Raw genomic sequence first — 16,740 nt, 5'->3', positions numbered from 1 at the left:
TAGGCCACAAGCAAACTCTACCCAAGTCTGCCCGGAGCAGGGCATGGAGCTACCACCATGCCAGCCCCCTGGGCGGGAGCAGAGCTGACCCAACCCACAAAGATCCAGTTGTTTTCCCGCCTGAATCGCGTAGTCGGGCTCCAATGCCCACCCCAAACAGGCACTGCTTTGAAAAGAAACCCATGCGAGATAAACCACCACCCCTAACTCGGATTGAGGCCTTTCCCTCTGGAGCTCTCAGAGCACTTTATCAAGCAGGGTCCATGTCTTTATCCCAATTGTACAGCTGGGGAAACAGCACAGAGCAGGGAAGGGGCTTGCCCGCAGCCAGCGGTAGAGGCAGGATTAGAACCCATGGCTCCTGAGCATAACTTTGGAGTGTGGCTAAATCTGAAACTTTTGGAGGTGACCCCCAGCCCTGCACCTTGTGCCCTACAGGGGAGCAGGGACACCCCAGCACTACCTGGGGCTTGTAGCTGTAGTGCAGGGCGATCACACCCACCCCGTCTGTTCCAGCTTGGGGGGTGCATGACTCAGTGTCCCCCTGCACAGGGGGTCATGTATATTTCAGTTCAAAGGCAGGCTGGGCAGGTTCTGTTCACTATTTATTTATACACACACATCCCTGTATGAGCATCCACCGGAGGGCGGTGTAGATCAGTCCCAGCTCCATGAGCCTCGTCAGTTATTCACCTGTCCCCTGTCCCCGCCGTGGACACGCATGTGCACGGGCCAGGATGCACATGGCCACGCAGGCCACACGTGGAGCAGGGTGTCAAGATCCAGAAGGCTCAGCCTAGGGCAGCTTTGGTCTGGCCAAGATGGCTTGGAGCCAGCAGGGGTTTGGTGGGGGGGGAGGACGGATGCTTCTCCCCTCTACCCCGCTGAAGACAAGAGGGGGAGGGCTCACCTCCTTCTCTGCTCCCCAAAATGGAGACCCCCCCCTTTTTGCCCCCAGAGTGATGCACCAGGGAAAATGGTTGCAGGGAGGGGTCCCTATGTCCTCAAAAGTCTTCACCCATAGTCCAGGCGCCTAACACCAACCCCATGCCCTTGGGACACCCTCGTATCCTAACCATGGGAGCCTAGTACATCCTGCACCCTCCCCCCACTCCTCAACTACCTCGCTGGGACCCCTCAGCCACCCCCAGGTCCCTGACATGCGCCTGGGACTCCACCCCTCTCATGCCCTCACCCCCCGATCACAGCGCCAGGCCCCCACCCACTTCCCCTCCCTGAGGCCCCGGGGCCTCTCACTCCATTCTCTTCTATTCCATTCTCGCACCGGCCGGGGCGCCACGAGAGCCGAGGGCCATCCACATGGGCGCCAAGCGACCTCAGCAGCTGTGCCAGGCGTCACGCCCTGCCTAGGCCCCTCGCCATGTCCTGGGGCCCTCAGCCCAACCCCGGGCCCCCACCTGCCTCTCCTCAGCCCTAGGGGCGCCTGCTCGGGGGCTCCTGAGGGTGGCCCCAGTGGGCGGGGGGGCGTGCAGGTAGGCAGGCAGGGGTGTTCTTCACAATGCACCAGTTGGGAAAAGGGAGCCGTCCTGTCTGCTCTGGTGCCAGCAGGGGGAGCCACGTCCCCGCCGCACAAAGCGGGGGCAGGGGTGTCCTTCACCCCATCCCCAGGGGTCCGTCTTGTCCCTCCCCCTCAACCGGAGGAGGAGGGGGGTCTTCTCTCTGCCACAGGATGCGGGGGCCAGGCTCACAGAATACTGACCCTCTCTGTCAGCCCCTGCAGCTCCCCGTCCCCCTCCTCCTCCTCCTCGGGGGGCGGCTCCCGGGGGGCCCGCAGGTGGGCGGGGTAGGGCAGGGTGTGGTCAGCGGCGAACTGCTCCCAGCGGGCGTCATCGCTCTCGTGGGTGATGTAGCGCTCAGCCATCTTGGTCTCTAGCTCCCGCAGGTCCAGCCACGTCTGGTAATCCTGCAGGGGCAGCAACGGGTTAACATGGACCAGGTGCATCACTGCTGACCCCTGCTGGACAACACCAGAATCGCCTTGCACTGGGCCAGCTGGGGTGCATCACTGCTGCCCCCTGCTGGACAAGACCAGAACTGCCCTGTACTGGGACAGCTGGGGTGTGTCACTGCTGCCCCCCAGTGGACAACACCAGAACCACCCTGCACTGGGCCAGCTGGGGTGTGTCACTGCTGCCCCCTGCTGGACAAGACCAGAACTGCCCTGTACTGGGACAGCTGGGGTGTGTCACTGCTGCCCCCCAGTGGACAACACCAGAACCACCCTGCACTGGGCCAGCTGGGGTGTGTCACTGCTGCCCCCTGCTGGACAAGACCAGAACTGCCCTGCACTGGGCCAGCTGGGGTGTGTCACTGCTGCCCCCAGCTGGACAAGACCAGAACTGCCCTGCACTGGGCCAGCTGGGGTGTGTCACTGCTGCCCCCAGCTGGACAAGACCAGAACCGCCCTGCACTGGGCCAGCTGGGGTGTGTCACTGCTGCCCCCTGCTGGACAAGACCAGAACTGCCCTGCACTGGGCCAGCTGGGGTGTGTCACTGCTGCCCCCTGCTGGACAAGACCAGAACTGCCCTGCACTGGGCCAGCTGGGGTGTGTCACTGCTGCCCCCTGCTGGACAAGACCAGAACTGCCCTGCACTGGGCCAGCTGGGGTGTGTCACTGCTGCCCCCTGCTGGACAAGACCAGAACTGCCCTGCACTGGGCCAGCTGGGGTGTGTCACTGCTGCCCCCTGCTGGACAAGACCAGAACTGCCCTGCACTGGGCCAGCTGGGGTGTGTCACTGCTGCCCCCTGCTGGACAAGACCAGAACTGCCCTGCACTGGGCCAGCTGGGGTGTGTCACTGCTGCCCCCTGCTGGACAAGACCAGAACCGCCCTGCATTGGGCCAGCTGGGGTGTGTCACTGCTGCCCCCTGCTGGACAAGACCAGAACTGCCCTGCATTGGGCCAGCTGGGGTGTGTCACTGCTGCCCCCTGCTGGACAAGACCAGAACTGCCCTGCACTGGGCCAGCTGGGGTGTGTCACTGCTGCCCCCTGCTGGACAAGACCAGAACTGCCCTGCACTGGGCCAGCTGGGGTGTGTCACTGCTAACCTCTATGGGACAGCACCAGAACCACCCTGCAACAGGTCGCCTGGGGGGGTGTCACTGCTGCCCCTTGCTGGAGAGCACCAGAACCGCCACCTCTAGCTGGCTCCGTAATTCCTTCTGCTGCTGCAACCAAGGGCAGCGGCTGCAGGACCATACTGGGCACAGAGGCAACAGCAGCAGGCCTGTGTAAGAGGGCAGTGGCATCTAGTGGTTAGAGCAGGGGGCTGGGAGCTGGGATTCCTGGGTTCCATTCCCAGGTTTGGGGCAAGTCCCAGCCCCTCTCTGTGCCTCACTTTCCCCACCTCTCGATAGCAACAGCAACGCTCCTGCTGAGCATTCCCTTAGGTGACGGCTCTGGACCTAGGCAGGGCTGGGGGACGCTGCTGGGTCTGAGGCGAGGCTGTCAGGCCCTGGCTGGGCCACCCTTACATACCTGGAGCCAGGGGTGACTCAGGGACTTGTCCACGCTGTAGCGCTTCCTCATCTTCACCTGGAGCAGGTTATTGATCAGGTCGATGGCTGGAGGAGAAGAAAGCGCGGGGGAGTCATGGAGCAATCTGTGGGGGCAGGAAGGGCCCAAGTCTGCCCTGGGGAAAGCCATGGGGTGCGGGGATAGTGGGTATGGTGCCCCAGCAACACAGGCCTTCCTGCTGGGGGTGCTGTGCTGCAGGGATGGGGGTGTCAGTTGGGGGTGTTGCCCCCTCACAGGCAGTCTGAGCGCCTCCCCCCTCCCCCTGCCATTTGAGCTTGAGATGAAACCCCACAGCTGGGAGTCCACAGGCAGCTGTTGTAGTGGCTGAGTCCTGCCACTAGGAGGCAACAAGACACCCCCCCTCCCCCCCAAACCAGACCACACACTGAGGCAGGTCCCCCCAGCGAGATCCCCCCTCCCACCAGGGGCAGGTCCCTCTGGCCCAGATCCCCCTCCCCTTCCCCCTCCAGTGGCAGGTCCCGCCAGCCGAGATCCCCCTCTCCCCCCACGGCAGGTCCCTCCGGCCAAGACCCCGCTCCAATCCCAAGGCAGGTACCTCCAGCCGAGATCTGGCGCCAGGGGTGGGGCGGGTACATGAAAGCAGCGTTCTGGATCTGGTCGTTGATGTCTTCGTCCTCGTTGAAGGGGAAGGTGCCGCTCAAGCTGACATACATGATGACCCCCACGGACCACATGTCCAGTGAGCGGTTGTAGCCCTGGTTCAGCAGCACCTCGGGGGCCAGGTAGGCCGGGGTGCCCACCACCGAGCGCCGGAACGACTTCTCGCCGATGATGCGGGCAAACCCGAAATCACACAGCTTCACCTGGGGGAGCCAGGGGAGGGGTCTCAGCAGGGGGCGCTCTCCCCCTGGCCCCGATGCCCCAGTGAGGTGCTAGGGGTGCTGTGCTGCAGGGAGCGGGGTGGGGGGCTTTCTCCCCAATGCCCCAGGAGTTGTGGGGGATGAGGGATCTCCACGGTGGGAGATGGGGGTGTCACAAACAGCAGAGGGGAAGACAGAGTGGGAAGGGGTCCCTGCAGAGGGCAGTGGGGGGGGGTCTCACATAGGGGAAGGGGGTCCCTGTGGAGGGGACTGGGGGGGTTCATCTGGGGGAAGGGGTCCCTGCGCAGAGTGGTGGGACAGTCATACCTGAGGAGAGGGGTCCCTGTGGAGGGGGGTAGGGCAGTCCAACCTAGGGGAGGGGAAGGAGGGTCTTACCTGGGGGAAGGGGCCACATGGAAGGGGGAGGGGTCCCCGTAGAGGGGGGTGGGGCAGTCCAACCTAGGGGGGGGTCTCACCTGGGGGAAGGGCTCGGCAGAGGCCAGTAGCACATTCTCTGGTTTCAGGTCGCAGTGGACGATGTTCTTGAAGTGCAGGTGCCGCAGGGCCACCAGGATCTGCCAGGACGGGGCAGGTCAGATGTTGTGCGCGGGGCCAGGGCTGCCCCAAGAGCTTACAGGGCCCTTCCCTCCATCCACCCAGCAGGGGGGCCCCCCAGGGGCTGGAGGGGGCACAGGAGGGAGAGAGCAGCCTGGGGGGCAGAGGCCTGACCCTGCCAGCTGGAGGGAGGGAAGGGGGCGCTGCCTGTTCCCCCTGTACCCTCCCTCGTTCCCCCCAGGGAGGAGCAGAGGGACCAGGCTGGGCTGGGGCACCCCAGAGGGCAGCAGGGACATGCCCCCAGCTGAGCTCAGCCCCTCCAGACAGATGGACAGACAGCACAGGGCCGGTTCCCTCCAGACAGGTGCACACACACTCAGGGCCAGTCCCCTCCAGATGGATAGACACACAGGGCAGGGCTGGTCCCCTCCAGACAGACGGACACACATCGCAGGGCCAGTCCCCTCCAGACGGACAGACAGCTGCATGCCCCTGGCCCATCCTGTTGAACTCCTCCACCCAGTGGCCCCGGGGACAAGCTGTGGTGCTGGGGCAGCTCGGGGAGAGGGGGGATGGGGCGGTTCTCACCTGGGTGATGAGGAATTTGGTGAGCCTCTCGGGCAGCCGGCCCTTCTCCGAGGACAGGATCATCTCCAGCATGTCCCCGTGGAGCTTCTCCATCACCACAAACACCTTCTCGGGCGTCTCGAACATGCACTCCAGGTTCACTATGCCTGCGTGGCGGAGGTTCTGGGGGCCGGGGACAGGAGGGATAAAAGTGGGGCCTGGGGGCAGGGAATCCACCCGTCTGCCAGCCCCACCCCTCCCTTGGAGCTGGTGACCCCCATGAGCCACCCAGCTCCAGGCAAACCCCAGCCCCATGTGCTGCCTCCTCCAGAGCGGCCGGCTCAACCCGCGTCTCCCTGCCCTGCTGGGACCTGGGCTGAGACCTGTGCAACTCGCTGCAGCGAGCAGCAACCTCAGGGCCAGCTTTCAGAAATGCACTTAAGCCAGTCAAGCCCCAGGACCACCGAGGCGGGCCCCATGGGAGGAGTGGGGGTGTGCTCTCTCCAGGGCGGGGGAGTCCCCCTCTCACCTGCAGGATGGCCACCTCGTTACGCAGCTGGCTTTCCTGCTTCGTGGGGAAACGCAGCTTGTCAATCACCTTCACTGCCACGTCCCGGCCTGACTTACGATGCTTCCCTGTTGGGGGCCAGAACACAGGCTTTAGAGTCCTCGTGTCCCATTGCCCACCCCCTGACCCTGCCATTCCCCCACCCTGGGGGTAGACTGGACCCAGTGCCCCCTTGAGTTGAAAGGCCCCATGTCCCATTCCCAACACCCCAAACCAGCTAATCTCCCCAATCCAAAATAGGGTTGGACACGACAGTTTTCTTCCATTTCCCTTCCGAACTGGTCTGCAGCATCCCCGTGCAGCTATTAAACAGCCCTCACCCACGCTCCACCCCAGAGCCAGCTGCATCTCAGTGCACTGCTGGGTGAGCGATCCCTGTACAAACACCCACCATACACCATCCCAGCGGTTCTCAATGGCAGGCCCTGCATCCCGCCCTCCCCCTGAACCCACCTCCATAGACAATTCCAAACTGCCCCGAGCCCAGGACCTCGTCCGGGAAGATCTGGTAAACTGTGGCTATGTCCTGCAACGGCACAAGAAAAAGGGTCATGTCGGGCCGTCCTGGGTGGGTGGGTGGATGGGGTGTCCATCACATGTAGAGGCGGGGCACAGAGACGAGGGGGTCCCAGATTGAGGTGTCGATAGATTTGGTTTCAGAACAAACTGATACATTAAACAGTAATAAGTCACCAGGACCATGAGTTTTGAAGGGACTCAAATGTGAAATTGCAGAACTACTAACTATGGTAGGTAACATATCGCTGAAATCAGCTTCTGAACCAGAAGAGTAGCAGAGAGCTAATGTGACACCGAGTTTTTAAGAAGGCTGCAGAGGCAATTACAGGCTGTTTAAGACTAACTTCAGGATGAGGCAAATTGCTTGAAACTATAGCAAAGAACAGAATTATCAGACACACAGACAAACACGATATGTTGGGGAAAAGTCAACACGGCTTTTGCAAAGGGAAATCATGCCTCACCAATCTATTAGAATTTTTTGAAGGGGTCAACAAGCATGTGGATAAGACTGATTGAGTGGATATAGTGTATTTGCTCTTTCACAAAGCCTTTGACGTGCTCCAGGAGTTCTGAAAGAACTGTCACCAGTTCTGAGATTTTGCTTCAGCTAGCAACTAAAGTACTCTCAGGTGAATTTCATCTGATGACTCAAATATATCTGTCTTATTTAACCTGTTTTTCCCCCTATTTTGGCTTGCACTTCTTCCCTTTCGTTGTTACCATTAATTGTGTTACATATCTGGTCACAAATTAACCTTTTCAGAGGCCACTGAAGCAGAAGAGGCATAAACGCCTCCGCCTTCCCGAGGTCGCTGGTTACTAGTTCTCCCTCCCAGCTAAGGAGAGGGCCTCCACTTTCCTTCATCTTTCTCTTGCTCTTGAGGTAATCACACAACCTCCTCTTATTGTCTTTTATGTTGCTTGCTAAATGTAGCTCATTTTGTGCCTTAGCCTTTCTGGTTTTGTCCCTACATGCTCATGCTATTCCTTTGTGCTCCTCCTTAGCCGTTGGTTCATGTTCCCACTCTTTATATATAGAGAAAGAGCCATGGGGTGGGGGGAACCCCTACTCACCACATTCTCCTGGGTCTGGACATACACAGAGAAGGGTGTGGCCAAAAGAGAGGGGGCGTGGCTGAAAGAGAGGGGGCGTGGTCTCTACTCACCACATTCTCCTGGATCTGGCTGTTGGACACGGAGATCCTGAGCGATGCCTGCCCTGGGAAAGGAAAACAGGCCTTTGATTAGGAGCTGGCACCAGACAGGCCTGGCCTGAGCCAATCAGGATTCCTCCCCCATCCCCCCGTATACTGTGTCCAGGGCATGAAATCCTACATGGGGAACGGCGTGTCAAGTCCCCGCCCCCTTCCCAGTCCCTAAGCCTGATCCCTGGGGAGCTGCAGCATCTGAGGACTGAGCTCAGGACCGGCTCGGTGATCCCCAGGTGAGAACGGTGTCGCCTCCTGCAGGGCAATCACCTCCCACACTTGGGACGCTGCCAGGCTAGGCCCAGAAGGGTCTGACAGGATGCTGGTGCTTCGGGCTGGGCTCCCAACAGGGACCAGCTTGCACTCGGATGGGAGACACCCAGAGCGCTGCAGGGAGCAGTGACGGTGACCCAAGAGGTGATGCTCTTTAGGACCCCGATGTCCCAGTGTGACACCAGAGAGCGCTGTGCTGCAGGGACCAGGGTGGGGGTTCGGTAGGGGGCGCTCTCCCCTCGCAGTCAGTGCTGGCCCCAACAACCCAACACGGTGCTAGGGGGTGCTGTGCTGCAGGGAGCGGGGAAGGGGGTGCTCTCCCCACTGCCCCAGAGCCCATCCCAGGCCTCGGGGCTCTCACTCACTGTGGGGGGCCTGTCCCTGAGAATTGGGAGCATCCTGCAGAATGACAGGCATGAGGGCCTGGCGGATGGCACTCTCCCAGGCCATGGCCACTTCCAGCCCAACCCCGCTGTGCTGCTGGCTGGCAGTGGACGGGGCCGGGGCGCAGTTCTCCCCAACATAGTAGGTGGCGTTGGCCGTGACGATCTCGAAGCAGTGCGGGTTGCCACCCGGAGGCACCAGGGCGAAGGTCTGGGCCGGCTCCACCGCCAGGATCTCAGACAGCGGGATTTCCTGCAACGAGAACCCACCCGCAAGCTCAGGGGCAGAATGCAGAATAGCTCGGCCCAGCTTGGCTTCTGGGCCCTTTGATTTCCCTCTGAATTTTCAGGGTTCCCCCTGCCCATTTATTTCCCTCATTTTCTCTTCCCCAAACACACACCATTTTTTTTGTTTTAAAGAAAGAAAGAAAGAAGAGTTCTTTCTTTTATTTCCCCACAGTGGAAAATAAAGGAAATAGTTTTGTAAAATGTTTTAAAAAACAGAGAAATTCAGACTGTTGAAAAGATTTCCCCCCAAAACTTTTCGAGTGGAAAGTAGGAAAAGAGTGGAATCTCCTCCCCTCCTTCCCCCCACAACACACACTTTCATGTCCCACCAACTTTTTCGAAAGAGAAGGAAACGAAGGGGCAGGGGAACCCAAGAGACAGTGGGAATTTGACATCATTTCAACATACAAAAAAAAAGCGGGTGCCTTTTTGCCGAGAATTTCCATTAAAAAAAATAAATCCTCAACAATTAAACTTTTTTCCTTTTTTGGTGCCAAAAATGTCTTTTGATGGAAAAAGGACTTTTTTGTCCAAAGATTTTTGAGCAGCCTGAGTCATCAGTGTGGGCCCGCTGACACAAAGGGTGTGGTGAAAACACACACACACACACACACACACACACAGGATTTACAGCGTGAAACTCAGTAGAGGAGATGCAGAACCTGATCAGCCAGGCTGGGGAAACATCTCCCCAAGAGAAGGGTTGGGGACACTGAAACCTACAAACTCTGGGATACAGTCACCTGGGATACCCCACCTCTCTAGGAGGAACAGACAGTTGGGGAGGACTCTCCCTTGGGTGAGGAAAAGCTCGGTGCGCGCTGAGGGGGCATCTCCATCTCTGCTGGTGGAACAGACTATCAGGGACAATTGCTCAGGGCGCTTACCTTGTAGTAGCGGCTGGAGGTGTTGTTCTGGAAGAGCGTGATACACTTGCAGTCCAGCCGCCAGTAATGACGCTTCCTCTGGGGAGGGGAAAGAAAGGAACTTAGTTCCCATGGGGGTGTCTACCACTGCGTGGGGCCGGCGGCTCAGCCCTAGGCAGATGGTCACACCCCAGCTCGGGGAGGCAGGCAAGTGGGGTCCCTCTCAGTCCATCTCTACCCCAGGTCGGCATCATGGTCCTGAACCAGCCAAGATTTGCTTAACTAAAGTACGTTACACGCAGCTAGTGGCTCAACAGTCTAATATGGTTTAACATCCCATTCCATCTCCCTTCCGACCACGTGCACTATTTACACCGTCACGCTGTTTCTGCCGTTCACAACAGCTCAGTTTGTCACATCTCTCTGAAACCTGCTGGTTTTCTAGTTACACGACCAGAACGTGGAACGACTCGGCCATCTGGCTGGCCAGCAGTTGCAACGACAGACCGTGGTCGATTTGGAAACCTTGTGGAGTCTTGTCCTGCAGCCGCCATCTGCACAGTTTTCTCTTGCTGAGGAACAAACTATCAGTGTTGACGGTTTCTGCTGATGTCTCCACTGTTGGTCTTGATCACGTATGACCTGAGCGCTGAATTCTTTTTCTTTATGGCAGCTGAAGATGTCCATCCTTCTTCTCTACCCAACTGGATCTGAACACAGTCACCAGGTTCTCTGAGTGACGTCTGTTATAACAGTTTCAGAGTGGTAGCCGTGTTAGTCTGTATCAGCAAAAACAAGGAGTCCTTGTGGCACCTCAGAGACTAAACAAATTTATTTGGGCATACGCTTTCCTGGGCTAGAACCCACTCCGTCAGATGCATGGAGTGGAAAATACAGGAGCAGGTATAAACACATGAAAGGATGGGAGTTGCCTTATGAAGTGTGAAGTCAGTTTAAGGAGACAATTCACTTAACAGCAGGATATCAAGGGAGAAAAATAACTTTTGAAGTGGCAATGTAGTGCAAGTAGAGTAGGGGTGTGAGGGGACGAGAGCTGAGGAAGCGTTGTTCTAAGTCAACCATAAAAATGTTGACAATGTAGTTCCTGAGGAAACTACAATCCTTTGGCGATCTTCCAAAACACACCATCCTACTCACTATGGATGCAGAAGCTCTCTACATGAACCTTCCACACAAAGATGGACTACAAGCCATCAGGAATAGCATCCCTGATACCATCACGGCACACCTTATAGCTAAACTTTTTGCCTTTGTCCTCACCTACAGCTATTTCAGATTTGGGGACAATTTATACCTTCATGTCAGCGGCACTGCTATGTGTACCAGCATGGCCCCATAGTATGCCAACATTTTTATGGCTGACTTAGAACAATGCTTCCTCAGCTCTCGTCCCCTCACGCCCCTACTCTGCTTGCACTACATTGATGACATCTTCATCATCTGGACCCACGGGAAGGAGGCCCTTGAAGAATTCCACCAAGGTTTCAACAATTTCCACCCTACTATCAACCTCGGCCTGGACCAGTCCACACAAGAGGTCCACTTCCTGGACGCTACTGTGCTAATAAGCGATGGTCACATAACCACCACCCTATACTGGAAACCTACTGACCACTATACTTACCTACATGCCTCCAGCTTCCATCCAGACCACATCACACGATCTATTGTCTACAGCCAAGCCCTAAGATACAACTGCATTTGCTCCGATCCCTCAGATAGAGGCAAACGCCTACAGGATCTCTATCAAGCGTTCTTAAAACTACAATACCTACCTGGTGAAGTGAAGAAACAGATTGAGAGAGCCAGAAGGGTACCAAGAAGTCACCTACTACAAGACAGGCCCAAAAAAGAAAGTGACAGGACGCCACTAGCCGTCACCTACAGCCCTTAGGTGCCAACTTTCCCTGGCGCCGGTGAGTGCTCTCGCCCACCCCACCCATGGCCCTGCCCCAACTCCACCATTTCCCCATGCCTGTCTTGCCCCCATCCCAACCCCTTCCCCAAAGTCCCTGTCCCAACTCCACCCCCTCCCTGCCCCTATTGGACCCCTTCCCCAAATCCCTGCCCCAGCCCCATCTCTTCCCCGGGCACACTGCGTTCCCCCTCCTCCCACCTCCCTCCCAGCCACACAAAACAGCTGTTTCATGGTGCAAGCGCTGGGAGCTAGGGGGAAAAAGTGGGCACATGGCATGCTCAGGGAAGGAGGTGGAGGCAGATTGGAGGCATAAGTGAGCTGGGCGGGGAGCTGCCAGTGGGTGCTGAGCACCCCCTAGTTTTTCCCTGTGGGTGCTCCAGCCCCGGCGCACCCACGGAGTCAGCGCTTATGCTACAGCCCCCAACTAAAACTTCTTCAGTGCATCATCAAGGATCTACAATCTATCCTGAGGGACGATCCCTCATTCTCACAGACCCTGGGAGACAGGCCAGTCCTCGCTTACAGACAGCCCCCCAACCTGAAGCAAATATTCACCAGCAACTACACACCACACAACAAAAACACCAACCCAGGAACCAAACCCTGCAACAAACCCCGGTGCCAATTCTGTCCACATATCTATTCAAGTGACACCATCATAGGACCTCACCACAGCAGCCACACCATCAGGGGCTCGTTCACCTGCACATCTACCAATGTGATATATGCCATCGTGTGCCAGCAATGCCCCTCTGCCATGTACATTGGCCAGACCAGACAGTCTCTACATAAAAAAGAGTAAATGGACATAAATCTGACAACAGGAATCATAACATTCAAACACCAGTAGAACACTTCAGTCTCTCTGTTCACTCAATAACAGATCTCAAAGTGGCCATTCTTCAACAAAAAAACTTCAGAAACAGACTCCAACGTGAAGCTGCAGAACTGGAATTAATTTGCAAACTAGATACCATCAGATTAGGCCTGAATAAAGACTGGGAGTGGTTGGGTCATTACATTTCCCCATACTAATTTCCTCCTACTGTTACTCACACCTTGTTGTCAACTGTCTGAAACGGGCCACTCTCATTACCACTTTGAAAGTTATTTCTCCTCCCTTGGTATCCTGCTGTTAAGTGAATTGTCTCGTTAAACTGACCTCACACTAAATTTGTTAGTCTCTAAGGTGCCACAAGGATCCCTCCTTGTTTTTGTTATAAAAGCGTTCATTAGCTCTTTTAGCCTTTTTACACGATTTGGCTATTCTCTTCGCGACGGGGCAATCTGGAGATAGGCTATTTTCCAAAGTTGAAACAGTAGCTCTGAGTTGTCTTCCCATCAGGGGCTGCACTGGACTGGATCCAGTCACTGCTGTTGGTGTTGATCTGTAACTCAGAAGAGCAAGGAATGGATCGTCCGGCAGTAGGATTTCCTTGGCTGTCTGCCCAGCAATCTCAGCCTCTCCATCGCTTGTGGGTTATGTGGACTGCTGGGAATATGATCAAAATCATATTTCATGCACAATAACTTAAATTCTGCTGTGGCACTTTGTGGTTCGTTGTCCATCGCTGGTTGTTTTGAATGCCAAAGGGAGCAAACAGGCCCGTCAGTTTCTCAATAACACTGCGACATGTTACGTCTTTCAAGGATGTGGGCTGTTTTTCCAGAAATATAGAGATAACAACAACCAAAAAACGCTATCCTCTGAATTTACGTAAATCTGCAGCTAATCTCTTCCATGGTCTGTCTGGTAGAGGTGTTTGTACACTGTATGGTTCAGCATTGTCTCTTGCATTGATTTGTCCTGGATCTCCTTTCAAAAGCCTAATATCATCAACTCCTCCGTCGAGTTCTTCCACCCTCCTTGCTAGGCCCATCATGGCTAGAGTGACCAGATAGCAAGTGTGAAAAATCGGGATGGGGGGGTGTAATACGCACCTTTATAAGAAAAATCCCCAAATATCAGGACTGTCCCTATAAAATCGGGACATCATGGCTGCCATGTTGCGGCTGGGTCTTTGATCCTTTGATCTGACTCTGAACCCAAAGTTCTTATCTCTGTAAGTTGTTTCTGTGGTGAACTGGCCCCTGCAGTTCAGAGCTACATAAGGTGACCTCAGCTCTGGGAGAAGTCAAAGGTGATTGTAAGTCCCTTCTGAGATGACTGTGACGTCAGCTCCTGAGTCAATTTAAAGTCAATATTCTTGCCATGAGTATTTAATTTCATTCTCCAGGCAGGCTCTACGTCATCACAAGTGATACATTCCAGAAGCCATGTTTCTTGGTTGTCTGTAATACAAGTCAACTCCCTGACTGCTTTGGTGAAGCAAACCGCTGCAAAATGTCCATATTTGGTGCAATTATTACACCATGCGCCTCTAGCTGGACGTGCATCATCATAGTGTAGACTGAGCCTAAGCTACTTTTAGGTTTTTCAAGTTGCTCCTGCCTTTTGTTCTGATGTGTGACTAATTCTGACTGTTTTGCTTTCTGGATAGCTGTGGCTAGGGTTAAATCTCTCCTCAATCGTAGCTGCTGCGAAAGATTTTTATCTGTTAACCCAAAAACACACCTGTCTTTGATAGTTTCATGTTTTGCATTCCCAGAAACACAGTTTTCAGCCAATGCATGCGGAGCTCTTAAAAACTTTCAACATTTCCCCCTGGTTCTTGAATTCTCCGATGGAAACATGCTCTTTCATACACCACTTTTCTCTGAGGTATAAAGTATGCATCAAACACAGCCAGAACCTTTTCACCATCATCTCCGTGACTGGTTTCACTAAAGTCAAAGGATTTAAAGACATGCTCTGCCTGCTTCCCCATAGCACACATTAAAGACGATACCTGGCTATCTCCAGTTTCTTTTTGGAGCTTAGCAGCAATGCAAGATCTTGTAAAATCTTAGAATCATAGAATATTAGGGTTGGAAGAGACCTCAGGAGGTAACCTAGTCCAATCCCCTAGTCAAAGAAGGACCAACACCAACTAAATCATCCCAGCCAGGGCTTTGTCAAGCTGGGCCTTAAAAACCTCTAAGGGAGGAGATTTCACCACCTCCCTAGGAAACCCATTCCAGTGCTTCATCACCCTCCTAGTGAAATAGTCCTTCCTAATATCCAACCTAGACCTCCTCCACTGCAACTTGAGACCATTGCTCCTTGTTCTGTCATCTGCCACCACTGAGAACAGCTGAGCACCATCCTCTTTGGAAACCCACTTCAGGTAGTTGAAGGCTGCTAACAAATCCTCCCTCACTCTTCTCTTCTGCAAACTAAATAACTTCAGTTCCCTCAGCCTCTCCTCGTAAGTCATCTGCCCCAATCCCCTAATCATTTTCGTTGCCCTCTGCTGGACTCGCTCTAATTTGTCCACATCCTTCTGTAGTGGAGGGGAAGGGGGACCAGTTGTCTCCAGTCTGTCCAGTATGAAGGTTTGTCAAAGATAAAGTTCTGTGGGGCTTTGAAGAGGGGCATGCTGATGAGATCCTGCAACTTTTTGTTTTTTCTGTCTGCAACCTTGGCTGCTGTTGCTTCTGTTTCTGTTCTTAGTCCCACTTCTGGCACCTCCTCATTCTCCTGCACCAGACCTGGCCTGGCTGCAGAGTTCACTTACCCACCCCGGCTGCATCCACCAGGTACAGCTGAGGTTAGCTTACTCACAGCACCACAAATGGCGGTGCAGTATAATATAGTTTAGCAGCCCATTACAGCCAGCTCTTGAGCCTGGCTTCCCCAGAGGAACTGGCCCCCACTCACCAGGGTGTCTTTGTTGCTATAGTGAACCACCCAGCCTTCCTTCAGCGCTGTGCTCGACCTCCGGGTTGTGTGCCGCACCGACTGCACCACCCGCATCAGCGGAATGTAGCCCATGGAGCTGGGGGGAGAACAACCGGACACGTTAGCTGCGGGGGGGGTGAGGGGAGTGGAGGCAGGGAACCTCAGGGCTGGGCTAACGGGGATGGGGTGGGCTGCGGATCAGCACTGAGGAGCATCAGCAGAGCTGTGGGTGAGGGAACCCGGAACTGAGATAGCAGGAAGGGGGCTGCAGGTAGACTGAGGAGCATCAGTAGAGCTGCGGGAACTCGGGGGAGGCCAGGGCTGGGATAGCTGGGGGGCTGTGGGTCAGGACTGAGGGGTAAGGCCAGAGCTGTGATGGGGGGAGCCCAGGGCCGGAGTAGCTGGGGGGTTGTGGGTCAGGACTGAGGGGTAAAGCTGGAGCTGTGGCGGGGGGAGCCCAGGGCTGGGGTAGCTGGGGGGCTGTGGGTCAGGACTGAGGGGTAAGGCTGGAGTTGTGATGGGGGGAGCCCAGGGCTGGGGTAGCTGGGGGGTTGTGGGTCAGGACTGAGGGGTAAGGGCGGAGCTGTGGCGGGGGGAGCCCAGGGCTGGAGTAGCTGGGGGATTGTGGGTCAGGACTGAGGGGTAAGGGCAGAGCCATGGCAGGGGGAGCCCAGGGCTGGGGAGCTGGGGGGTTGTGGGTCAGGACTGAGGGGTAAGGGCAGAGCCGTGGCAGGGGGAGCCCAGGGCTGGGGAGCTGGGGGGTTGCGGTCAGGACTGAGGGGTAAGGGCAGAGCCGTGGCAGGGGGAGCCCAGGGCTGGGGAGCTGGGGGGTTGCGGTCAGGACTGAGGGGTAAGGGCGGAGCTGTGGCGGGGGGAGCCCAGGGCTGGGGTAGCTGTGAATCAGAACTGAGGGTCATGGCAGGGGACAGGAAATCCCAGGGAAGGTACCCCAGACCCAGAGCTGAAGTGGTCAGGGGATATTTGCTCCCCATACCAGGAAACGCAGCCGCCAGCTGGTGGTAGCCTGATGCCAGGGGGACTCTGGCCCTGCACCCAGGATGCTGGGGAGGGAGGGGCAGGGCAGAGGCAATTCGGGGAGCAGGGCTGTACCCCTGGGATTTGCTGGTATCGTCATCGGGGTCGTCCCCTCCGCGGAGCTCGTTCTCCGAGTGGGAGCCGGGGATAATGCCTGAGTCATCCGATTCGTCCATCAGCGAGTTCTTGTCAGCATCGCTCAGGTCGCTGGCGTCTTCCATGGGCACATCTGGGGGGAAGCACCAGAGTCCGTGGGGCCCTGCCGGTGCCAGGCTCCAACCCCAGAACTGCCCCACAGGACCCTGCCACACTGGGATCCCAGCCCATGGGCAGGCAGGGAGATGAAGGAGACTCACATGCTGTATGAGCCAGGGCTAGGGCTGGATCCCCACCC

The 16,740-nt window shown here is 56.3% G+C and overlaps 1 protein-coding gene across 1 annotated transcript in view; it reads right to left on the bottom strand.

Annotated features, from left to right (window-relative positions):
• Positions 1-590: 590 nt before the first annotated feature.
• PRKD2 (protein kinase D2) overlaps positions 591-16,740 on the bottom strand; it is a 32,802-nt gene continuing 16,652 nt past the window's right edge. Inside the window, exons 7-18 of the mRNA XM_032797978.2 lie at positions 16,422-16,575; positions 15,291-15,408; positions 9,613-9,690; positions 8,420-8,690; positions 7,740-7,792; positions 6,505-6,577; positions 6,013-6,119; positions 5,505-5,666; positions 4,838-4,936; positions 4,097-4,364; positions 3,502-3,587; positions 591-1,924 (exon numbers count right to left, since the gene is read on the bottom strand). Of these exons, the coding sequence (XP_032653869.1) occupies positions 1,706-1,924; positions 3,502-3,587; positions 4,097-4,364; positions 4,838-4,936; positions 5,505-5,666; positions 6,013-6,119; positions 6,505-6,577; positions 7,740-7,792; positions 8,420-8,690; positions 9,613-9,690; positions 15,291-15,408; positions 16,422-16,575 (1,688 nt within the window). The 3' untranslated portion in view covers positions 591-1,705. The remainder of the gene's footprint in view (positions 1,925-3,501; positions 3,588-4,096; positions 4,365-4,837; positions 4,937-5,504; positions 5,667-6,012; positions 6,120-6,504; positions 6,578-7,739; positions 7,793-8,419; positions 8,691-9,612; positions 9,691-15,290; positions 15,409-16,421; positions 16,576-16,740) is intronic.

The sequence above is a fragment of the Chelonoidis abingdonii genome, chromosome 11 (genome assembly GCF_003597395.2).
Source record: "Chelonoidis abingdonii isolate Lonesome George chromosome 11, CheloAbing_2.0, whole genome shotgun sequence".
Lineage (NCBI taxonomy): Eukaryota > Metazoa > Chordata > Testudines > Testudinidae > Chelonoidis > Chelonoidis abingdonii.
The sequence above is the reverse complement of the archived record's forward strand: the minus strand, read 5'-3'. Positions and strand labels throughout refer to the sequence as shown.